This window comes from Cyprinodon tularosa, unplaced genomic scaffold (genome assembly GCF_016077235.1).
Source record: "Cyprinodon tularosa strain WSP-4 unplaced genomic scaffold, ASM1607723v1 ctg414, whole genome shotgun sequence".
In the NCBI taxonomy this organism is placed as follows: domain Eukaryota; kingdom Metazoa; phylum Chordata; class Actinopteri; order Cyprinodontiformes; family Cyprinodontidae; genus Cyprinodon; species Cyprinodon tularosa.
In genome coordinates this window covers 1-25682 of record NW_024039135.1, presented here as the reverse complement: position 1 = coordinate 25682, position 25682 = coordinate 1, and the positions used below count along the sequence as shown (strand labels likewise).

The 25682-nt window shown below is 36.5% G+C and overlaps 1 protein-coding gene across 1 annotated transcript in view; it reads left to right on the top strand.

The window, feature by feature from the left end:
• The window catches only part of LOC119792224 (phospholipid-transporting ATPase ABCA1-like), a gene marked incomplete at its 3' end in the record, with an annotated part of 143534 nt that extends 117983 nt beyond the window's left edge, over positions 1–25551 (top strand). The window contains exons 19-27 of the mRNA XM_038298756.1: positions 1163–1334; positions 3173–3304; positions 6518–6657; positions 7820–7957; positions 14902–15113; positions 18292–18367; positions 21044–21249; positions 24667–24715; positions 25434–25551. Coding sequence (XP_038154684.1) covers positions 1163–1334; positions 3173–3304; positions 6518–6657; positions 7820–7957; positions 14902–15113; positions 18292–18367; positions 21044–21249; positions 24667–24715; positions 25434–25551 — 1243 coding nt within the window. The remainder of the gene's footprint in view (positions 1–1162; positions 1335–3172; positions 3305–6517; positions 6658–7819; positions 7958–14901; positions 15114–18291; positions 18368–21043; positions 21250–24666; positions 24716–25433) is intronic.
• Positions 25552–25682: the final 131 nt, after the last annotated feature.

Genomic DNA, 25682 nt, shown 5'->3' with positions numbered 1-25682 from the left:
GTTGATATCACTTCTGCTCTCACTTTTTGGTGTGCAACTGTCAGGTTCTCTTCCCCCTCTTTAAATTCTGGGGGGAATACAGTTCTGATAATATCTGGAGGTGGGTTGGAGGAGGGTCAGGAACAAACATTAGCACCTAATTTGTCACATCTGGGTATAATAAAGCTTTGTGCTTTAAGGGGAAGAGACAAAAGTTTCACATTAGGGAAGCTGCTAAAAACGAGAACAGAAATCCAATTAACATTCTGAGTAACAAGTTGAGTTTTTTTGTTTAGTTTATTTCTGTTTGTTTGTGTTACTGTGTGTGTTTTGGATCAAACGTGCATTTTAAAGACTTTTTAATCTTAGAAACTGAGTAGAATGCATAATTAGGTGTCTGAGTTGAAAAAAAATTAGTTTTTGATGGTTTACAATATTATAAAAACATTGGTTAAAACACTGATGTAAGTGATATAAACAGTCCTATCTTCCAAAAACATTTCCCTTTTCATTTGGTTATTGTTTATCTATATATTTTTTCTTATTTAATTTTCATGTTTTTTTTTGTTTGTTTTTTTATTACGTATGTTATATTAGTTTTATTTTATGTAAAAAAAAATGGTGTAAAAGCAGAAAAGAATGCTGACCTGTTAACGACTCTTTTGCCTATTGTGCTTTAGTTTATCAGTTTTAATTTATTTTCAGTATTACGCCATTTTTTAGTATTCTTTTATACATGTAAATATTGATCTTCTCATGGATTGTTTTGATTAATTTGATTGTTTAATTGAATTATTTATTTCATTTTTAGTTTTTTTTTTATTAATTTATATGATAGTTTATATTCTATTTATATTTAATCCCATTTAGTTTACCTAATTGATTAGTTTTTTTATATACAGTAAAACCTATAAAAGCTAAATAATGAATTGTGAGGTAAGATGGATGAGATCCACTAAAATAAGCTTTTTTTGTGTTTTAAATATTCATAATTGTATTTTAGAGTACATCAAAAAAAAATTTGTTTATCGTTTTGTTTGCAAGTTTTCAGACTATATTCATGTTTTTGTTTAGAAGCAACTGAAAAGGTTTCTATTCTTATTTGTACCCTGATTCTTTGGAACATTTCTTTCTCTCTTTTTTTTTTTCCTTTGTGTGAAAATATGTTTGTGTCTTTATAAAGGGTATTTCGAGAGACCAGCTCCCAATGTAAAAGTGGGTGTCTCAATTCGCAATCTTGTCAAAATCTACAAAACCGGGAAGAAGCTGGCAGTTGACGGCTTGAGCGTCGACTTCTATGAGAATCAGATCACATCATTTCTAGGCCATAATGGAGCTGGAAAAACAACCACAATGTAAGACGTTTTATTTAATCATTTCATTGTATTTTTCCCACTCGTCTCAGTATTTGTACCAATTGTACATAAAGAGCTGACTTTTTTGCTGCTATATTTATTCTGAGTTTACTGCTAAAAGAATGATCTTATCATGAGGACATCCTTCAGAAAGATTCAGCTGTTATAACTGACAGTGGGTGTTATCTAATTGCTGCAATAGCTAAAAAAGGTTGGTTGGGGTTTTGGATGACAGAAAATAAATGAAAGGCAGTGGCCCAGAAAGTATGAGTGACACAGAGAGCAAGCGATGCAGGACTAAGGGCTGCAGGGAAGACGTCTGCTCTGAGCCACTGGAATGAAACCTAACAGGGGACAATAAGAGGAAGGACAGAGTAAGGACTCCATCACATGCTAACACACTGGGCTGCTGGATTTTATAATCAGTGAGATGGACTATTTTAGCTCATATTATTTGTGTCAAAAGAAGTAAAGTCCATATTCGTCTTAAAAATATATATGAATGTTTTATTCAGTGCTTCAGGTTACAAACTTATAACGTCACACTTATAATTTGCTACATGCCAGAATATTTTCTGCTTTCTTAAAGTTAGACCTATATTCACATTTCCTTTACACTAACTTTTAAATAGCATCAGATCAAATGTGTTGAGTCTCCTGCTACAAGAGTCTCAGAACAGTTGGCTGGAATATTGGCCCCTTTCTTCTAACAGGATTACCATAACTTAGTCAGGGTTATAAGTCTGCCTCGTTCTCATAAGTCTTTTCACCTTTTCTTATTTTCCTTACTCCCAAAGGTAGATTTTTTCCCCTTTTAAAAATAAATTGAAAAGCATTCCTTCTTAGCCGATCTGTTACTTGTACCATTAGACAAAAAGGCTAAGGAGGCTTCACTCAAGGTTAGGTATTGTTTAGTGAAATCTACTTCTCTAGAGTCTTAAAACTAAAATATAATGAAATAAGCACTATATGATCAAATAAAGCATATGCAACAACATTGTTGCTTATATTGTCTTTCTTTCAGCACATGTTGAATAAAGGTCAGTGTATATATATATATATATATATATATATATATATATATATATATATATATATATATATATATATATATATATATATATATATATATATATATATCCTTACAAACCTTTAACCCAGACATCTCATCCCTTTTCAGCAGTAGTAGTTATCAAAATTCCAGTGAAAGCCACTTAGCGGTCTATAAATAAAATAGACCCCATCATAGAATACATAATGCTTACCAATGAAAGTGTTTGTGCGAATCTGAAATCCAAAAAATGAAAAAAAATAAAATAGAATTTTTCATGTCCAAACTACCATTTAGGTGGCAGTTTTTACATTTAAAGGAGATTGTAGTTTATTTACTGTTCACTACAACTATCTACAGTTCATGTTTCATTGTTCGACTGTAGAAAAGGTAGTAATACAGTACTACAAGGGATGGGTGAAAAAAACTTCTAAAGGAGGACCTAGCAAAAGAACTGAACTGATTCAACCCATGAAGTCAAACTAAACTTACGATAACATTAAGCTTCCTGATTAGTGTGATCAGTTAGCTTGCTCTACCTTATGTACAGAAATAGTAAGGATTCTCATTCACATTCAGAATCTCACATTGTTATAGTTACTTTAAACAAGCTAAAGGTAAACATACTCAATGGCAGATCTTCTCCACTGAACAGACAACCTCTGGTGTTTTATTCAGTCTGCATGTACACTAATCATCCTTCACTACCAGAGGAGAATTAGAACACAAGGTTTTATTATTTGCTTTGCTAAATTTAAAGGTTTGTTTTCCTTTGTTTCTCTTGTAGGTCTATCCTGACAGGTCTGTTCCCGCCTACATCCGGAACAGCCCTCATACATGACTATGATATTCGCACAGACATAGATAACATCAGGAAGTATTTGGGAATGTGTCCACAGCATAATGTCCTTTTTAATGAGTGAGTGAATTAACATTGTATAGCTGTTACAAAATGGAGGGCTGTGGTTCTTAGCATGACAATGATATGTTCCGCTAGCCTGACGTAGACCGACTCAATTCTAGTCAGAATATGAGTCTGATACTGCTCCATAGAGCTGTGATTATGGGGCGTGTTTCAAACGAACCAGGAAAAAAAAATGCCTCTGCACTCAATTGGATAGACCTACAACCAATAAGAGCAACGGAGTGCGTGACGTATGTTAAGCGAGGCATAGTTGTTGTCCACAAAAATCAAAGCGTGCAGTTTCACGCCTAGAATAAGAAGATGAGACTTGATCGCGTTTCTCTGTTCCTCTTTTAAAATTAATTTGCTGTCGATATCTTCTAGAACAGACCTAATAGCAGAATCTACTCACCCAAACTCTCCAGCGGCAGCCATTATTGTTGTCACCCAAGCGCGCATTGGTCACGTGGTTGATAACGTTACTGTTGGTCATCTGTCCATCATCGTATAAAGCCCGCCCTGACAATTTGATTGGATCGCCTGACAGTGGCCGATAATACTCGCGCTACTATGGAGCAGAGCCAGACCGAACTTCCCCGAACTCAAACCTTGTGGGCGGGACTAAGTTCGGACTGGCACCCAGGCTAATGTTCCGCATAATGAGGTCTCAAAATGGCTCACTCACAAGAAACAGTATGTTTCAATATTTTTTAAATATAATTATCTTTATTCAGCGTCTCCTCAATCTGCTGTTACTGATCATGGTCTTTTATTAGCTGTTTTGCTTTCTGAGTTTCCCTCCAAGGGACGTCCTAGTATGTACGTAATGCAAATCTGAAAGCCTGATTACAGCAGATCACCTACCAATTAATTTCTATGGTAACTTCTAGTCTCTAAAAAATTATTTCTATGCAGTTTGGAAAAAGATTGATTTGATTTAAATGTTTGAACTGTCCATCCACCACTCCATTTCACAATTTTTTATTTAGCTCAAGAACAGTCCCGAATTCACACATTTTAACATTTATTTTCGGCATTAAAGCTGTCGAACCAATGAAGAGACTTTGCACAACTCCTGCAGAGCTGAAGCTCTTACTGCCAAGAGCCAACAAGCCAGAAATCCCAAGTTCCAAAAACTACTTTCAGGGAGATGCTTATCGAACCTCCTGAACTGCTGTAAAATTAGTCTTATATATTTGTTTTTTACTAGAGGATTCAACCTATTTCACAGGATGCACTGCTTTGAGTGGTAACCAGGTGACTGTCAAAGAGTAAACTGGAACTTATTGGCTTATTTTTCTGACTAATCCAATCAGCAGGAACTCTGACAACCAGTCGCCGCGATATCAGCAGCTTATAACCCAGTGCAGCTTATATATTTACGTTTCCAGTTTTTTTTTTTACTCTGTGGGCACTACTTGCATATATATATTTATATGTATATGTGTATATATATATATATATATATATATATATATATGTATATGTATGTTCACCATATATGTTCACTGCAATCCATGCAGTCCACAAATACAAAGAAATGAAACCATAGATGTACAGAAAGTGACTTATTTGTAATAGATTACTGAAATTGATTTAATACTATGTACAGAAGCCTTTGTTGGTAATGGCAGCTTCAAGACACCTCATGTATGGAGAATTAGTAACAGGCATTGCTCAGGTGTGATTTTGGCCACTTCTTCCACACAAAATGTCTTTAAATTTTGAAGGTTTCATTGGACTCTTCTATGAACTCTGATCTTGAATTATTTTTAGATTTTCGACTGGATTCAAGTCAGTTGATCGGCTGGGAGATTCTTGCAGCATTATTTTCTTTCTCTGAAACCAATTGAGAGTTTCCTTGGCTATGTGTTTGGTGTCATTGGCTTGCCGAAATGTCCACACACATTTTATATTCATCATCTTGGTAGATATGATATGACTTGGTAGAGTTTTATTAGGAATGTCTCTGTACATTTTTCCATTCACCCTTCCTTCAAATATTTGAAGATTGCCAGTACCATATGCTGAAAAAGAGCCCCACATCATGATGTTTAGTGTTTTTGGGGTGATGTGCAGTGCCATTTGACCTCCAAACATGATGTATAATATGACATCATTGGACCAACCTATATTCTCCCAGTATTTCACAGGCTTGTCTAAATGTTGTACAGCATACTTTAAACAAGCTTCAACATGCTTTGCCTTTTGCAATGGCGTCATCCGTGGTGAGCAATTCCAGGTCTTTCTGAAGCCCTCTACAAGTGGTCTTTGACTCTTAGACAACTCTAATTGTTTTCACTCCTGTGTCAGAAATCTTGCGAGGAGCACCTGGTCATGGTCAGTTAATGGTGAAATTATGTTCTTACCGCTTCCGGATTATGGCCCCAACAGTGCTCACTGAACCATTTAGAAGTTTAGAAATCCTTCTGTAACCAATGGCATCATTATTTGCAACAATAAGGTTGCAAAGGTCTTGAGAAAGCTCTTTACTTTTACCGATCATGAGATGTTTCTGGTGTGATACAAGCGAAACCTTGTTATACCCCATAATTTGGGACTGAACTTGCTGATATTAATTTGCACTGACAAGGGGCAGGATTGCTTTTTAAATACTGAAAGATTTCGGCCGATGCACCTCTCTTTCTCCACGTTTTCAATAAATTTTCCCTGTGCTGTTTCACATTTTTACACATAACTTAATTTCTCAATACCTATGGTTTGATTTGTTTGTATGTTGGATTGCAAGGATTGGATTAGATGGATTGTTACATACAGCTGGTAAAAATGTAATATTAAACCACCTCTAAAGATATATTTACTCAGAAAAATGGTGGCTTGTTCAATACTTATTTTACACATTGGGAAACCATTTTGTTGTATAAAAATGTGCAATAAAAATTAAAGGGGCTGTGTTATCATATATTATTATTGCTTAAAGGCATCTAGACCTCTTGAAATCTGCCTAAAATATTATGAAAAATAGTGTTATCTCAGTCATCATAGGCTGGCCATACAGTATGATAAATTCTCATAATAAAGGCTTTAGTTTAAAACGGTTCTTTTAAGACTATCCTCTGTGTCTGGAGGATAGTCTTTCAATTTGATTCATAACATGAATCAAATTGAAAATACAGAAAATGAATAGAAATAAGGAAGGTGGTTTATTTTAGGCCACTATTCACTAATTAATTCTACTGGTCTTACATGCCTATTTTAATTCTCCAGGCTTACTGTGGAGGAGCACATTTACTTCTATGCCAGGCTAAAAGGACTTAGTAGCAAAGAGGTTGAGTATGAGATGGACCAGATGATTGAAGATGTTGGTTTACCACACAAGCGGAAGGAACTTGCTAAGAACTTGTCAGGTGAGGCTCGGCATACCATGACTTATCTATGTTACATCTCAGGTAGTATGATTGACATATTACCAACCTATACATTTTGTTTTTATGTGTTTGTATAAGTTTTTCCTAAGAAAGAAATGCTGCTGTTAATCTATTCCTCTCCCCGCACCTACATGGATCTGTCTCCCACATCCACTGTACCTGTGCTCTGTAATTCATTGTCTGGGGGGCACAAGCAGGTCTTGTTTGATAAATTGTCCCAAGTCATGGAATGCTTGTGAGCAAAATCACTGAATTATGACTTTCAAGGTTGATCTATGCTGACATTTCCACTACATTAGCTCCGCACTGGATGCATTTTGAAGAGCCTGCTAAGAGAGAGGAGCTGAGAATTATTGTTGTGAAAGTGTATCTGCCTCCTGGCCATCAATCATTTCACAGCTTCCAAAAGGCAATAAAACACCAAGTGGAACACCTCGTCATACTTATTCCATAATCACATCCCAATATTGTGTCTGTATTGAATTTGAAACTTGATACTGACACACAGTGTGTGTTATGTTGCTTATAATAAACATCGTTCAATACAAATACAAATGTGACTTTCACTTTAGCTTGTGTTTAAGGTTGTGTTTCTAGTGACACAACCTCAAACCTCATGTCCACCTAAACTGTCAGGCTAGGGTAAAGAGACTCTTAACCAGGGGAGCAGCTAAGTAGTCCATTATAACTGCGGAGGAGCTGCAGAATACCTGCAGCTCAGGTAGGAGAATTTGTTAATGGGGCATCAATGTGTGCTTTAACAATCTGTTCCTATAGAAGAGTAGTTTCTTTGAACAAAAGATTGTTGACAATTACATTGAATGCCTTGCTTACAGTCGCCCTACAATTCATTGTTATATGCTAATAACAAAACATAACTTATCATTTTAAATCAACTGTTCTCCAGGCTGTGAAGGTATTTCTTTTATTTTTTCCTTTGACCTTTGGCTGCTTTTTTTTTAAGTAGTTGGTAATGAAAGCAAAATCTAAATAGTCTGCCTAAGGGGAAAAAGCAGAAAAGACGGTGAAAAAACATTTGAAAAATATTGATCCAAACCACCACTGAAGATGAAGAGAGTTGTGCAAACTGCATTTTAAAACGATTCTGTTTGTTTAAACCCTTTTCTTCAATGTTTTTAAGGTGGCATGCAAAGAAAGCTCTCTGTTGCCATAGCATTCGTCGGTGGTTCAAAGATCGTCATCCTGGATGAACCAACAGCAGGAGTTGACCCTTATGCTCGCCGTGGGATCTGGGATCTACTGTTAAAGTACAAACAAGGTAGGAAAGAAGAACTTACTACAGCTTTAAAACCTTTTAATTTTTCCAAGTAGGTTGGATTTCTCATGGATGATTTGTTCTGTTTCAAACTAAGAAACCAATCTTGATCTGAACAGAGTACATAGCAGCTGACAGGGCCCGATCTTAAATGCAAGTTATTAAAGCCATTAGGCATTCAGAATGAGTATGAAAGTACTTTTTTAGCCCTGCTGTCAGTAAAAGTCAACCTTTAATGGGGAGAAATTGTGAATTGTACAAACACTGGTCAAAGTGGAAGAGAATACGAGTAGCTTTTATTGACAGACTCCCTAATTGTCTCCTGAATTAGTCAGCCTGTCACTCTCAAGCTTTATATACACTGATTGTTGAAGACTATAAGCAGAGCATGCACATTTTCTCTGCAAATGTCTAAATGTTTAATGTGCACCGAGTGACATTCTACCCTCACTGTGTCATTAGCATCTGCCTCTCTCTAATCAAGCCCTTTTCACTCCAATCGTTAGCTGCAGATAACTCGGTTCTAATGAGAACCCCCACATTGTGGCTGCACAAAATGACTCATTTTTGTTTCTCTCTGGTTTAATTCGAGCCACAGTGTTATAAAGGGTTGTCATTAAGCAAAGGATGGGGAAAAGGCTATGGGGAACCTATTTGTATGAAAAAGCGAAGGCTAAAATTGGATGTTATATTACAGTTCATCACAGCTTTTTAAATGTGGAGGTTTTTCACATGGACAGGTTGGCCAGATGGCTCTGAAGTGGTTGTAGCTTGCATGGTGGATTATTTGTTTGGTGGCACCTTACCTTTTATTCTAAAAATTACTTTTAGGACAAAATACTTTGAATATTGATTGTATATTAGTGATTTTAAAGGTTTTATTTAGATATGAGTGTTAGTTTTATTGATCAAATCCTGACATTTGTTGTCATATTTAATCTTTAACCTACTGAAAAGGTTTATTTAAGGTTTACCCTGGGTTTTATTGCCTCTTCCCTAATATTACATTAGAACCTTTAAACTTTCTTTTTTGTGTGCATGATGAGGTTTCATAATAAAAAAGGTTAACGGAAAAAAAGTTAAAAAAAAAAACAAGTAGAGATAAAAAAAGAAGAATGTATCATATTTTAAAAGGTTACAGTATGGAGCTGAAAAATTATGATTTTTTTTTGTTATTTTGCAATAATGGAAGTTGCTTACTTTTCTGTTGCCCCAGTCATTATAATTTAAACCCTGAGAGAAATTGATATCATCAGTGAAAATGTTTGGTATGGGCAGTGTAGCTCCATGCCCAGGATGGACAAGCACTGCTGCCCTAAGAGTAATATGGAAAGGTAGTCAGTCTTGCATTTTTTTGTTGGCTTGTATGTCTGGTGATCTGAAATGTTGTGGTGTAAGAAAACATAGCTGTGCATCCAGTGTTGTTTTTGACAGACATCCTAGATGTAGTCTTAATTTTCGTCTGCAGGACGCAGCAGCACAGCTGATACTGACTAGCTTGTCTAACAGATTACAGCATGATGATGCGTTTTAAACGTCTGACAGACCACCGCTAACGTTTCTATTTAGTCTCTTCCCATCAACGAAAACTCACTAACATGACTCGTCATGTTTTCATAATCAAATATTCATGTTAGTGTCTTAAAAAAAAGGACCGTCAATGAAATTATATCCTCATCGTTCAAGTAAACAACAATGGGTGCATCGTGGGTGTTTGAGATAGGTTTAGATCTACAATCTATGCTCATCTGTAGCTTAAAATCTAAAATGCATAGATTGGTAAAAATTTAACGGAATAATTAAGTCTTTACCTAATGAATGCATATTCAATACAAAAACAGATATATAAAACAAGTTTTTCTGCATAGAATAAAAGTAGACAAGCATGGAAATCACATTCACTTTACTAAACTGATCAATCCAGAGGTAAATACAGCTATTAAAAACAAAAGAAAGAACTTATTCTGTCATAAACAGAATTAGCAAAAACAGCACTGATACTTGTAAATAATACAATTAAGACATGAGAGGTCCTTTTTAATCTCTATTTTATTTCACATTTGTATGGGTATCAAAATTGCTAAGAAAGTTTGCAGTGTTATAGTGGCTAAGCGCCTTCTGGAGAATGAAACATCAGTTTCTTAAACTTTAATCGGAATACTACCCTTTCATGTCTATTTCTTATATTTTTCAATATTTTTTTCTAATATATTTTATAAAAAAAAATTCCCTTCTGTCAGACATTGCCTTATATTATCTTGGTGTATATATGTCATTTGTGTATTACTGTTATTTTTATAATTAGAATTGTTTTTCTGTGCAAATATGTTAGTTTTTCCATTGTGTTAGCATTTTGCTTTTTTCCTCTCTCATTCTTAAATGCTGTGTAACAGGCTCACAGTCTGCCCCTATGTGGTAGAATAATTATTAGCTCATTTAATTATAAAATAGTTCCCAACCAGATGAGCCATTGAAAGCATTAAGCATGTGGAGCTAATTAAATCTTCATCAGTACAGGTAGAGCATCTGCATAGAGAAACATTAATTCTGGGTTATGTAGACTTTAGTGTACCAGTTGAGCATATGTGCAGCATATAGCGTCTCCCTATAATGTGAAGCTTATGCCCCAGAATTTTTTACCTTCAACATTTTAGTGGCAGTCTGGATCAGCTGGAGATAACTTTAGATAAGCTACAGCCTAAAAGCAGAAAAACATCTGTATGCCATATAAATGTAAGGAACATAGCTTAGTACTACTAGGGTGGGGTGATGGTAGTAGTTGAATTGCTTTCCTGCAAATATAAACATAGTTCATGTATGTTGAATTACAAAATGCATATTTGGAGGTAATAGAAATGAGTGCAGAATGAATGCAAATAATTTTAGAATAAATGAAACTTTATGCATTTCCGGTAAAAATGTTATTTATTTCATGGTATTTTAACAAAACCTTCGTACCAAATGCTTTCTCTGAGTCAGAGTACTGCAATATGGGTTTTTAGGGCATACATAATCGACATGCCAATTATCCCAATTAATGTTGGGCTGCGTTGTCACTGTTGCAGGACATACGTGAGGAAAAATATAGTGATAGTTGCATTTTCACAGATTTTTACATATGAGATAGCAAAGAAAGAACAAGAAATATCCTATGAATGTATTCATAACATCTTGCATTGCACTCATGTTTATTTAACAGAAATTGTTTCACAACATTTAAGTGTGACTATAAATTTTTGACATTTTTTATAGTGAACGCAGGGGCATCTCATTATTAATACCCAATTGACATGTTGTAAATTATGCTGTAATCATTTGTGATTCATAGTAACTATCAGAAACCTCAGTTAACAGAATTTGGTTATATACTGTATCACAATTCTGAAGTTCATTTTATTTTCATCCTACCTTTCTCAAATATAACATTTCTATCAACTTGATTTAGAGGAAAGGAGAATAAAAGAATCCAGTTTTCCACCACTTCGCTGTATGCATGGCGACTATATATAAGAGCAATTTACCTGAACGCACCCTTGATATATTACCGTATGCTGCAACCTGCTGCAACACCCTATAAATCAGAATACAAATATGGGCCATCTGAATCCAAACATTTTTTATTCTTTCAACTTGCAAAGGATTCAAATCTTTTGCACACAAAAATACATACAGCCAACCCACAAATTTATCTCTCAGGTTTGTACATCCCATGCAATATGAGGCTTGTCAGTTGAACTGAACTCCTTGTCATCCCTTCACTTGCCCCTTTTTTTTAAAGCATAGTTTTTCTCTTCTTTATGTTAAATTGACTGTCTGCATTTATGAACCTGGATATATTATTGTAGTTTATACAGAAGGTATGCTGTGTTTGCAAGGAATAACATCATGCAGCAGCAATGCTTAACTGTGAAGGGATGGATTAAGCAGCTCAGCTGGTGGCAGGGCAGACATCGGTGTGGAGGGAGAGAGAGAGTATGGAGAAATAGTTGGACAAGCAAAATGGCTGCATTGGGCCACAGTTAATGACCTCTCAGTGTGTCCTTGTCCCTGGGATAATGTGACTTGTGAGGATACAGATTTAACTTTGTGCAAAAACAGCGGAGCTCAGCACAGTGCATGACCCTTTGCAGTAATAACCACCCCAACATTTGTGAGGAAAGGGTGAAAACCCTTGTATGTACTGAATTTAGCTGTCTTATGTCTGACTGATGTCTTAAGATTTTTTCTCTATACATTGGGAGAACTATAATGTTGTAGGAAAACTTCACCCCCCTAAAAAACTGACTTTTCTGAACCACAGAAGCAAACTAAAAATATATCTGAGAAATGATTTTGGTTAGAATCCTGTTATACTATTTCCATAATCAACTTTTTCTTTTTTTTAAATAGCAGAAACTTTTGAGAAATCAGGAATGATGTACTGTATTTTCCAGACTACAGGCTGCTACTCATCTTCCACAATTTGAACCATGTGGCTTATAAGAAGGTGCAGCTTTTCTATGGATTGTAGAGCTCCCCCTACAGGTTTGGTGGGATACAGTTCAGTAGATATCAGCGGCTTTTAGCCTGCTGCGGCTTATTTATGTACGTTTCCAGTGTTTTCCATAAACTTAGTGGGCACGGCTTATATTGAGGTGAGCTCTATATTCTGGAAAATACGATAGTTTAGTAAATGAGATAATCAGTTAAAGCTACAGTGTGTAATTTTCAGCGACATCTAGCGGTCAGACTGCAGACTGCAGCAACATGAACGTCTCCCCCCCACCCCTTCTCCCCCCCAACAGTACGGCGAGCGTTACGGGACAAAATGTCTTCCACGACGTCCGCATCACCTACCTTCTCAAGTGATGAGGTTTGTTTACATAGATAATTTTACAGATAGTATTTCATTAGTCTGTGTAGGGTATAGATTTCATGTAGACTTTAGATAATAAATATACCCGTTATTTTTTCTACATCGTTGTGACGTTTTGGTGAGCTGCTTTGCATGGTGATATAAACAGATGAAGTAATTGTAGTCATTAGTTTAACAGCGAGATTGTGTTCGCTGGAAGAATATATATTCCCCGTTTACAGAGTCCAAGTCTTGTTTGTTGCACGGGGGTTACAAGGCGAGGAAGAGGGCAGAGGGCGAGGGCAGAGAGGGCGGGGTGGGCGTGCAGCGGTGCCAGCGGGGTGAGAGCAGAGGAGGAAAGGCTTGAAGATCTCCAAAGGAGCCGGAGAGAAGTAACCGAGGTATATATCCAGAAAATTATTTTACAGAAAATTACTGAATCTTTACCTGTGAAACGTCAGGGACGTTGCTGAATAAGTATACTGTAGAGTAACAGCATCATCACGCAGCATGTTATTGTTTTAGACAGGTCTGAGCATCCTGTACTCCAAAAACTGCAGTGATATTAGACAATTGTGTGTGTAGGATTAATTACCTGTCCAAGAGAAAACTGGCAACTTGAGCGTCACTTTGAAAACCGTTTTCCTCCATCAGTGACTTCCATCGTGTAAATTCCGTGCCAATGTTGATCCGTGTTTTTTGCCGTTTCTTGTCACGCTTGCGTTTATTCTCGTTGTGTTTCCGCTTCTTAGATGACGGGGGTTCGGTGTCCGCCGCTTTTCGTTGTGATACAGAGTCGGCATGATCCTCCATTCGTCTGAACAGTTTGCAAAGTCACTCACGCCTGCCGCCTTGTTCACCTTTCTTGTTACTGAGGCGCAGTATACCTGCTTCTTCTTCTTCTTTGGTTTCAGGCAGACTAAACGCTTCTCAGGCATAATACTGCCATCTACTGTTCAGTACCGTCTCAGTTAATCTCTCTCAACTTGCCGTAGTTATTTTCGAGCGTAATGGGCGATCTCGCAATCGCTAGTTTGTTGGCTCTGCGCTGCCGTAGCGCAAAGATGTCTGCCTCCATGGCTGCGAGACCCGCTCCTATGTAATTATAAATAACGAATTCTAAGGCAACGCAAATATTATGGTTAAAAGGCTGAGCTCATAGGTGATGATAAATAACATAGTTATGTATAATATATTAAATTTCTGACTTTATATCCCTGTAATTATTACACACTGTAGCTTTAAGTCCGTCTAAAAGTTAGGTAGGCTACTTCAAAAGGAGTAAGCCACCAAAACTTACTGCAACTTCAGCTCACACCCACAACAGTTAGTGCTTACTATTATTAATTGTACCTATTAAACTGTGAGGTTATACAGTGAACCTTTACAAGATATTTAATTAGCATAATGTGCGAGTAGCATGCAAACAATTAATATAGGCATTAATAAAAGATCACTAGAGAAATAATTTCAAAGCTGTTTTATTTCATTGTAATCGAGGTAACAGGTTAAATGTTTCCTACTTAAAACATGACTAGATCAAAAAATCCATTTCCCTCTGATGCTGCTTTCCTGCAGACAGCAGAGACAGGAACACGCTGCGACTTCATTACAGATCTGCCTTTTTTTCCCCTTGCTTTCTGGGGTATGTGATAATTAATATGTGTTATCTGATCCAGCGTGATGTAAAAGGATTAGAACACCTGTGAATAATCGTGCGATTCATGCCGTTTTTGTTACTGCAGTTGCATTCAGTTTGATGCCTCTCGAATCAAAGGACTTTGGGAACAAAACATAGAGCTGGAGTAAAATTTGTCTCCCATAGAAATGTTGGAAAGCAGGCTGTGGAAGGCCTTTATTGTTGTTTTAATTATGTCCCAGTTTCAGGCCCACATGCTTTTCTTCAGTTTGCTTTGTTTTCATGCTCAATAGCATGGGTAATGAAAAAAAGAAGAGAAAAAAAAAAGATTACAGTGAAATCGACTCTAAAGAGATAAGCGACATCATGCAGAGACAAATTTGATCTACACAGTTATATAGGAAACCTGCCCCTTGGAGCATGGTTATTTCCTTACCAATATTTGTTAGACATAACTGTTGTGTTTCTTCGTAGGTCGAACCATCATTTTGTCCACTCATCACATGGACGAGGCAGACATCTTAGGAGATCGTATAGCCATCATAGCCCAAGGAAAAATGCGATGCTGTGGCTCCTCTCTCTTCCTGAAGAAGTGTTTCGGCAGTGGCTACTACCTGACTCTGGTTAAAGATGAAACAGGAAAGAGGAGCAGTCAAAGGAAAAATATTACCCGAACTACATCCAAGGTAAGCATGTGTTTCAAATACCTATTTTTAAACACTATTTATGTTGTCAGTCTTAGCATTTGTGCCTTTGGTAGCAGGCAGAGTTATTAATATTCTGTATAATTAGGGCTCCACTTAAAGCTGTGTTTCACATTAGATAGTACATGACTATCCTAACATACAAAGCCATAACTCTCCATTGAGATTTATAGAAACAACAGTGAAACCCTGCCTCTCCTTTCTAAATCAACCAGCAGATTTGTTGTGATTTGTCAAGATCAGGGTTTTACAGCATAAGTCAGATTAATTCTATCCCCGCAAACGAGGCACTTATCTCATAATCCGCAAATCCAGCTTCTAACATCACAAAATACCCTGGGACAGTCGAACAACTCCGTCATCCCTTATGAATCATTATTCTATGTGAGAATCTAAGTTTATTTAATCGATGTTTTATAATATGACAATACAGTTACAGTCGTTGTTTTACCGCTTTTCCTTAATCTTGCAATTTATGGTTGTGGCTCTCAAAGATTTAAGCACAGATACAAATTTTAAGAAGAAAATTAGTTAATTATGGAAAACATCAGCCCTTTTGTTTATGTGTGTTATTTGTTTGATTTTTTAGTGTGCACCTTTACATATGTTGTCTGTGTTTGAAGATGAGAGAGAAGATAATGAGTTCTGATATTACAATCTTGATTTTTCTCTTTGTTTTTATTTTAATGATCACCAAAATATTTTAGGATTAACATTTTATACTTTATCACAATCACAGAAATACTTCATCCACATTTTAAGAATTATGGAAATTAATTTAATCAAAAATTCCCATTTACTTTTCTTAAAATACTGTATTAAATAAACCTTCCATGATGCATATGCATCAATTTAATATATCCTTTTTAATTAAAAACCACACTTGCCTGTTTGATGTATTTTAAATTAATTAACTATACTTGATCAAAATGGATGAGTATATTTATGTCAAATACATTGATTATTGAATAATAATCAGGTTATCTTTATGCAATTCAGAGAAAAAACTTTGTGTTTTTGATATAGATACACTCATTAGTATTAATTTTGACCAACTATACTTTATTAATTCAAATTATATAAACCTGACCTGCTTATCTGTGTAGAATACCTTAAAATCTTTGTTTTTATCATTTTTGTGAAAGCTGAAGAGTTTTATATTAAACTGTATTAGTTTTTTTTTTTTCTGTTCATTCTAAAGTGGAATGGCTGGTGTTCTTTTTATCATTTTCCATGGAACAAACAAAGACAGAACTCAAGGTTTAAAAATACATGGCTAGAAATTATTATTGAAAATTTGATGCTAAGTGATACCAAGCGAAAGTTATTTTTTTTTTTGGAAAGATGTGCTCGATCTATAGTAGATGTAGCAGAATGAACACCTTCCAATATTGTAGGTTCCCCTTGTGTCCAGACATTCCTCAGTTTGTTTTTCCTATTGTCTCGTTGGTCATCAAGCTGCTGCTTGGCAACTGTAGGCCTCTCTTTTGTTGGGGAAGCCACTCGTCTATCGTGGTACATGTCTCACTGCTTGACTTTTAGCAAGCCCTTCGGGATGTTTGGAGAGTTTGGTGTCAAGTGTGTGACGGATCTGGTGTGATAGTGGTGTATGGCTTGCCAGGTCTTTGCTTTGGCAGGCTCTGGCATAGCTGCCTTGGGGGCAGAGGGTGTTGTTGTGTATTCTTCCTTGGCAGCATGGCTAGATAGAGCCATTGTATGCTGGGAGGCTCGCTGCAGGTGGGTTGGGGATCCACTCGGGGCTGGGGAATCTTTTTGTGCAAGCCACATTGATTAAGCAGACATGGGTCGCCTCGTGGTATGGGTGCCAGTGTTGGGGCTGCACTAAAATGACAGTGGGCGCTAGCTGTTTGTGGGGAGCCAATCTGCTCCCTCTAAACTGACCCATTGATATTGGCATATGGAGTTCATGGTTTCTGGACTAGGCTCGATTTACAGTAATTGGCTCCACAGAGATTTTGTGGCGGTAGGTGGTCAGCTGTCTGTGGGATTATAACGGGCACATTATTTTGGCGGCATGGAGGTATTTCCATCCTGGGGTTGATGTCATGGGTTGGGGGCACAGTAGGAATTGCCCATAGGGACCTGCTGGGTCTTCCAAAGGTGTTAAACAACCTTTCTTTAAACTGTTTTAGGATGTAAAGACAAACACATACATACAAACTCACCTAATTTACTAAATATATATATATATGTGTGGAAATACCTGCAAGCACATTATTCCAGGCACACAGAATAGGCACAGGAGAATACAAAATTCTGTCTTATACTGCCTTTTAAATGAAATAAAAAATCGTCTTTGATGTCTCATTTGTAAAAGTAATTTTGTTATATTTATGAGTTATTTGATAAAAGCTCTAGGTGGACCTAACAAAAAGATTTTAATAGCATTTTTTCTGTTGTAAAAATGTTGATTTCTATATATATATAAATTCTATTTGACATTGTCTGTTATTATTTAAACGGTTAAAATTAGTCGCTTTTGTTGGAAAAATCAGCAGTCGTTTTTGTTGGATCTGCAACTTGTACCTCCAGAGAATGACATTTTAAGTAACAGTGATATATTTTTACTGTCATTAGGCCTTTCAGTGTCATTTGAAGACAAAACTGTCTTCAAAGTTTTGTTTTTTCTAGTTTCTATAGGAAAAGTTTATCAAAAATTAAAGGTTGGTCATGTACCTTTTGCAGCTCTTAAAGAATTGTTTGACACAAATATGTTTTTGTTGTTGTTTTTTTTGTAATATAAAAGATCCATTTGTTTGTCTTATAGTAAATTAAGACCTACTTGCCTTTTCTGCCTGACATTTTTCTGAACTGCTTGATTAAGTTCCTATAGCTTTTGTGTTACTTTACTGTGTTATTTTAGAAACACAGTATAAACAGTTCTCTCAACTCTATTTTGGGATATAACTTTTATTTCTTTTGTATTTCTTAAGGATGAGGATTGGGGACACACATCCCATTACAGATTAACCACGTTACCTGCTGATGTATGCACAAAGCTTTATTTAAGCTAATTAAGTAGAACTTGGAGAGGCACATTATTTGATTAATGTTTCCGGGGACTCTTTGAAGAGGCACTGCTCATCATTCTAAGTGGTAAGGTATGATTCAGCCTTTCTAATCTAATTCTGATTAACAGGAAACTGATCGTCCTTTCAGGAGTGGTCCAGACGATGGCTTCAGCAGTCCGACGTGGGATAATTCTAAACAGAAAGGTACAAGGTTATCTTGGTTTATACTTTAAATATATTGAAAAAAAAGGATACATGCTTTATAGGTTATTCATTTGTAATTCAAACAAATTTCAAGTTATACCAGCTGTTCAATGCCCATTTTCCTTACCACTCTTTGTCTTAAAGGTAATGTGGAGGATTTTTCAAAAGACTCGCCCTCTCCACTTTAAATAAAGAAATGCACATGCAGGAGCATGCACTTTTTCTCCTCGTGCACACACTGTTAAAAATGTTTTGGTCTCATAGCTCATACAAGCTTGCTGCGTCCATACAGTGGGGATTATATAGGGGACTTTATAGCGAACTCAGTTATCTGACCATTCGGACAGATGATCACTGCTTGTTTCTCCGTTGGTCACGTAACTCCTCCTTCATGCAGTACCTGCACCATCTTTATTATTAGTCGCCACTCCCAGGTAGCGACAGCTGGCCACAGTGACAGCAAGTCCCATAATGCTTTGCAAGGAGAGCTCTCCGCACAAAGCATTCCGAAATATATCTGCCTTTTCTGAGGCCTTTCTTTCTTCTCATACACTTCGTAGACACTTTTTCCCTTACGACCAGGCTTCAATGACTGTCTGAACTCGTAGCTCACCACACATATATGCCTTAAAGTGCACATGTGAAAAGAAAGGTAGCTAACTGGGCGAGCACGTAGGATGGCCTTACATAAACATATTCCCAGAATGATTGACAATTAGGAGGACCGCTTGTTTAAATGATCCATCCGGCGATAAAAGATCGTCCTTTATACCTTTAACTTCCTTAAAGTGTTTTTGGCAAATCAACTTGTTAATGTAATTTATGATGGTTTAAATCTAGTTTCATAGAGGTAGACTTACATTTTAAAACTGATTTTACAGATAATTATTTCACAGATCAGATAAATTAATTAAAACCAAGTTAATTTGAAGTAAAACATGCATTTAGCTACCTTTTAGAAGAGCTCTCAATTTTATGTTTATTTTTGTCTTTTTTTTAATACTCTGAGATTACTATTTAAAGGAATAGTACACCCAAAACATGATTAGCCTTCATTTTCTACTCACCCCCATGCTGAACAAAACTCTGGAGTACTTTTTTGATATCTCAAATGCATCTGGAGATCTGGGAGGCTTCTTGCTGTCTGCTGACATTCAAATAATGGAGGTCTATGGCGCCCGAGACAGAAAGGTCCATAAAAGTCCACAAAAACGTGTCAATATTCCTCCATACTGCTCGTCCAATGTAATCCAAGTGTCCTGAGTGGGTAGCATCCAGAATTTACTCGAAACGAAGTCATTTAGAACGTTTTAGAGCCTAAACAGTAGTGTATAGGATTTCCTAATAGCGCCCCCATGCGCGCTCACGATTCTACGGAAGCCGGCAGACCAAACCAGCGCATTCAGCTCGGCAAAGAACTCATGCTCTTCCTCAACACTGAAGTCCTCAGACATTTTTCTTTCGTTGTTTCTTTCTTTGCACAGGTAAACAGCACATTTCTTCTTCTACGCTTGCATTATCGGCAGAGCAGACGCTGAATGCGCACTTTCTTCCGGTTTGGTCTGCCGGCTTCCGTAGAATCGTGAGCGCGCATGGGGGCGCTATTAGGAAATCCTATACACTACTGTTTAGGCTCTAAAACGTTCTAAATGACTTCGTTTCGAGTAAATTCTGGATGCTACCCACTCAGGACACTTGGATTACATTGGACGAGCAGTATGGAGGAATATTGACACGTTTTTGTGGACTTTTATGGACCTTTCTGTCTCGGTCACCATAGACCTCCATTATTTGAATGTCAGCAGACAGCAAGAAGCCTCCCAGATCTCCAGATGCAGTTGAGATATCAAAAAAGTACTCCAGAGTTTTGTTCAGCATGGGGGTGAGTAGAAAATGAAGGCTAATCATGTTTTGGGTGTACTATTCCTTTAAGTGAACTCACGTCACAGTTTATAAAATGATCTAAACTGCCCTCAGTGATATAGTTTGATAAATATTCATAAAACATTAATGTTCCACAATATAAATTAAACATTATAATTTATTCAATAAGGAAAATACTGTCTCTACATGAAATACTTAAATATCAGATAGAGCAGAGCTTAACAGATGTAATCACATTTTTATTAGTGACACCCCATTATTTTTTATTAGACTAAAACAAGCAGACCACATCACCACACAATCACACCTGCATTCTGAAAATGATTCAGTCTGAAGTGCAAAGTAGATCTATTTACTTCTCCACAAAGTGCCAAGCCAGTAGTTGTTAAGCTTCAGTAATTATGTATGAGAGGCCCTGGATCAATAATGGATGTGTTGTGTTCTGCAACACTGTGCAGATTGATCCTCACTAAATCCCCGCTTCTGAGCATATGATGGAGAGGAGTTACAGTGAGTACAGATGAGGTGTTTTTGCAAATGTCAAATCATCAGGTGCACAACCTCCCCGCTATATTTGCCCGTTCATCTTAAAGGTTGTATTTGTTTGCAAGTATTGCACCGGCACTGAGTATGACCAAATAGCTTTAATATTGCATTTGTTTGTAGCGACTTGGTGGGGACTACCATTCAAATAGTCATGCAGAACATGCAAAAAAAAAAAAAAAAAAAAACTTTCCATTCTTTACAGGTAAAAGTATTTTAAAGAATTCTGTGTTTTGTTATTTCTTAAAGCAGATCTTGCCGCTGTGACTCAACTTGTGTGCAGCTACATACCAGAGGCTACGTTTTTGGAGAGCATCGGTCAAGAGATCACCTTCATCCTGCCCTACAGCGGAGCCAGAGATGGGACCTTTGCCACACTCTTCCACAAGCTTGACCTTTCCATGGGCAAACTCGGCCTGACCAGCTATGGTATCTCTGACACCACATTGGAGGAGGTAAACTTAATGCAGCTCTGACAGCACCAAAAACAAAAAAAAAAACAATAGGCTCACTCCAAAAGTCTTACAAGAGTTCAACCCTTATTTTATTTGTTATGGTTTTTTTTTTTCTTAATTCAGTAAGGGTAAAATCCCTAGTTAAGGCTCTTTTTTAAACAATCAGTGTCACAATGAAATAGGAAAAACCAATATCTTTTAAATAAAATTAGCTTATACAATTTTATGCATACTTAACATTTTTAAGTTCATCAGTATAATAAGAATTTCTAAATCATTCTAATTCATTCTACATGTTTTTTTTTTTCAGATTTCCCATAAATGAGAATGTGGTATGAAACAGAGGCCAATTTCTTTTAGAAACTGTCCTAATCTATGAGCCATGCTTATCTTGTCATCTATCAGGTATAATGAGCAGAAGGTGACACACTTTCCAAAGCCCAGTGTTAAACAACTATAGGAAAGAGTGACATCTCTGTTCCCTTTGCAAGCAAGATGAATCGTCATGAGACTTGGGAAGACACAAACTCCCGAAAATACATCTTACTTACCAGGAGCCAATAAATGCATTAGCATCGATACATAAATGTTTCAGACTAATCAAATGCTGTGACGTGTATCAACCATAGGAAAAAGGCTGAAGCAAAACAAACATGGCTGCCTTTGGTTTTTGCTGGAATACCCTCTATTTCTTATTGATAAGAACACAAAAGGGTGAGATTTTTGCCTTTGTGGATGGGAAAGATGTTCGATTGATTTATCAGTTAACTCCACTAGTTGTGAAACTGATCTAGAATGTGATACATCACAGCTGCTACTGCAATTGGCTATAATCTTGACAGGGGAAGCAGGTGACATTCGCTCGGCGAATTGTACTGAATGTCCCTCCTTTTTGCAAAAACTTAATTCTGGAGGCTTTCCAGATGGACAGTGTGTAGAAATCAAATTGAACTACATATGTCAATCTGGCTAATGCCAGGTTAGCATCTCTGGGTCAACAATTCGGACATTAGAGATTATTTACATGCCTATATGTACTGGTTTTGGTGGTCATGCCTTTAAATAATTTTCTGTCTCACTACCAAAACTTAAATGTGGAGATTATTTTTGGACGTTGTAACCAGAACCGTATTAGTCAGCGTAATCAAAATATCAAGGTTTGGGAAAAAAGCTATAAAAATATGTTAGGCGTCCAAACAAAATATAAATATGTGGAAAACACATTATCATTACTCTGACGTATGGTGGAGGATTTGAGATGCTCTGAGTGTTCTTCTTACACTAATGGCAGAGGGAATCACACTGAAGCAGGTTCTGCTGGAGGTTTGTTTTTTCTGTTAAAAGGGATTTTTTTCCCCCTCCACTGTCGCTGCAAGCATGCTTGGTGTGAGTGATTGCCTTCGAGTCTGAGTCTATGAAATCAGCTTTTTTTCTATAGATAGAACCAATCTGACTGTATGATCTGGTTGAATTGTCTCTATAAAGTGCCTTGAGGTGACATGTTGAGAAATGGCGTTATATAAATAAACTAAATTGAATTGAATCTAGTTGACTGTATTTGAGTTTTTCTGCTGGATATAGATCCAAAACGTTTGGTAGATTCATATAATAATTTTAAGCTTCTTTCAAAACAGTCGTAGACTCCAGACTGGAATGCCATTGAAAACCTTAGATTTATGCTGATGAAGATTCTCAGTCATCTAGGTCATAGTCATTCCGTCCAATCCACTGGACTTGGTTTGGTTTGGTCTTCAAACATTGGAAACCAAGTCCAGTAGATTGTTTTAAAACTTTTATGGAAAACCTTAGATTTGAGCTGAAGCAAGGAGAAATCATACAATAGGATCCAGGACTCAGATATACTATTCAAAGATATTGAGGAAACATGAGGACTTAAGTGCTGATTATTAAACAGTTCCAGGTAGTTGAACATAGCACAGGACCATCTATAAAACATCTTCTGTAATTTAGTTAAAAATAATTGTTTACCAAGTTCTTTTCACAAAACTACTTAAATCCAAGAAAAGATATCACAAAAAAATGTTTGTGTGAGAATATCCTACAGCAAATTCTTTCATGCTCATACGTGCCTTTACCAGGATTTCAAAGTATGCCTAATACTACTAATACTGTAATTAACAATTTATGTTGGAACATTTCTTCCCTGCTGTTTTAGTTTATTCTATTAGTAAACTGAAAATATACTATTAAAAGCCACACTTTCTGTATTCTTGATTTTTCACTACAGTAAATCGAAGCTATAATTTATTCCAGAGCAACAGCAACAGTTAGAGCTGAATGTGTTTCTGTTAACCAATCATGATCCGTTTCAGTACAGTTTCTTACTTTTTGAAGCAACTTTTTTTTCCCTTTTTTCTTAAAATTGGTGCTAATAATATGAAGATTAGCTTCTTTCACTATTTCAGCCACTTGCGTCAGTTTGCTTTCATAGAGATGTTATTTTTTTTATTTTGGCCGCATATATCAGCGACATCACAACTAGAAACTGACAAATATGTCCTTGGTGATTGTAGTACTTTAGGTTTCTATTTGAACTGACAGGTTCTATATGGCTCCTATAATATTACACAGATATAATATCAAAGAGGTTTTATTTATATGTATTTATTTTCCCATGAAGATGACTCATGATGTGAGAGTGCTGGGCAGACGTGCCGTTTGATCACAAACGTGCATGACTGTTGGCTAATGCTCTTCATGTAACTTAGACATGCCAGAAAATCATGGCCAGAAGGCAATGTAAATAATTCCTTTTAAATTTACAAAATGTTACCATGACAAGCCTTTTTTTCCCCCATACACGCATTTCATCTTCTGAAGCCTGAATACACACTCAGATGATTATTCGAGTGTTATTAAACACACGTGAAGATATCGAAGCAGTAAAAGTTGGTTGAAACAAACAAACAAAAAATAAAAATCCCAACTGTTTAGGAGTTTGGATATTTGCTGTAGTGTTAAATGAGGAAATTAAAATAAGTGTTAGAGGAGAGGGTCTTATTTTTGTTGTGGCACTAATCAGAAGGGGATCCCCCAAGAGCGGCTGATGTTCACCATGAGGGGTTTGAAACAAGATAAGGTAACAAATGGCTTGATCTCTAAGCACAGAGAAATGAGCAGAATAAGTAAATAAGGCTGAAAGGGGGCTCATTATTAAAAAAGCTACACAGCATGCAATGAAATACCTTTTTTTTAGCAGGAACCTTTTTCGTTTTTACCTCCACCTATGAAAGGTCTCCTAGGTTCTTTGTATCCATAAAGGCACTGTAAAATAAATAAAGTTCGAAATTAGGTTATAAGTCCTGTGTCATATATCAGCAATGATTCATCTTATATGTTTGTAATAAAGCATCCTGTGTTTTTTATTTAATTATTATTATTTTGTCTATTCCACAGATATTTCTGAAAGTGGCAGAAGATACCGGTGTGGATGAAAGTATACCATGTGAGATAAGAAAATATTTGCATGACAAACAGAAAATGGTGTTATATTTTTACTTACAGTAGGGAAGTTTATTTTATTTTTATTTCTTTTTAATTATCTACTTGATTGCTTTCTTACTTCTGTACTACAGTTTCTAGTTAGAAGTTTTACTGTCAAACACTTGTTAGTTTCAAAAAGTAAACACATCTTTCTCAAATAAAACTATCCCAGTACCATCCATCCATCCATCCATCCATCCATCCATCCATCCATCCATCCATCCATCCATCCATCCATCCATCCATCCATCCACCCATCCATCCATCCATCCATCCCTAGACAGGTTGCCAGTCTATCACAGTCCCAATACGATGTATAATTTCAATCCACCAACACCAACAAAACCACCAACAAAACCACCAAGAACCTTGGGTGTACAACAAACAAAAATTCAATCATTTGATTAGGTTAAGGTCACTGGCAAAGATGGTTGTTATTTTGGATGACGGGCAATTTAGTGGCATATTCAGAACCAGAAATGTTTGAGAAATCTCTAAGGGAGGAGAACAAATATATATATATGTAATATTGGAAATGTGTCAGTTCCTTGAAAACACCTGAGTTTGTGCTTTTACTTGGCATAATGTGGCATCTTGCGAGATAGGGAGCTATTCTTATTGTTATTTATATCCTTAAATTGGGTCAGGCCAAACAACATATCTTATTTGTATTCCCACAGCAGCAAAGGAGCAACTGAGTAGAGACTGGAAAAGAAGCTCTCGCCAATCAAAGAGGAACAGTTTTGCCCGCGTCCGCTCTAAATCAGAGCACAACGGTATGAGTGGCATGTTTGGAATGTACCTTATATTGCTGAAATACTTGTTCATTTCAATTATTTAGTTCAAAAACTGAAAGTCATGCTTTATTAAGGTTAATTCAACAGGATTGTTATTCAATCCTTTTTAGTCTTGATGTTTGTGGGATATAG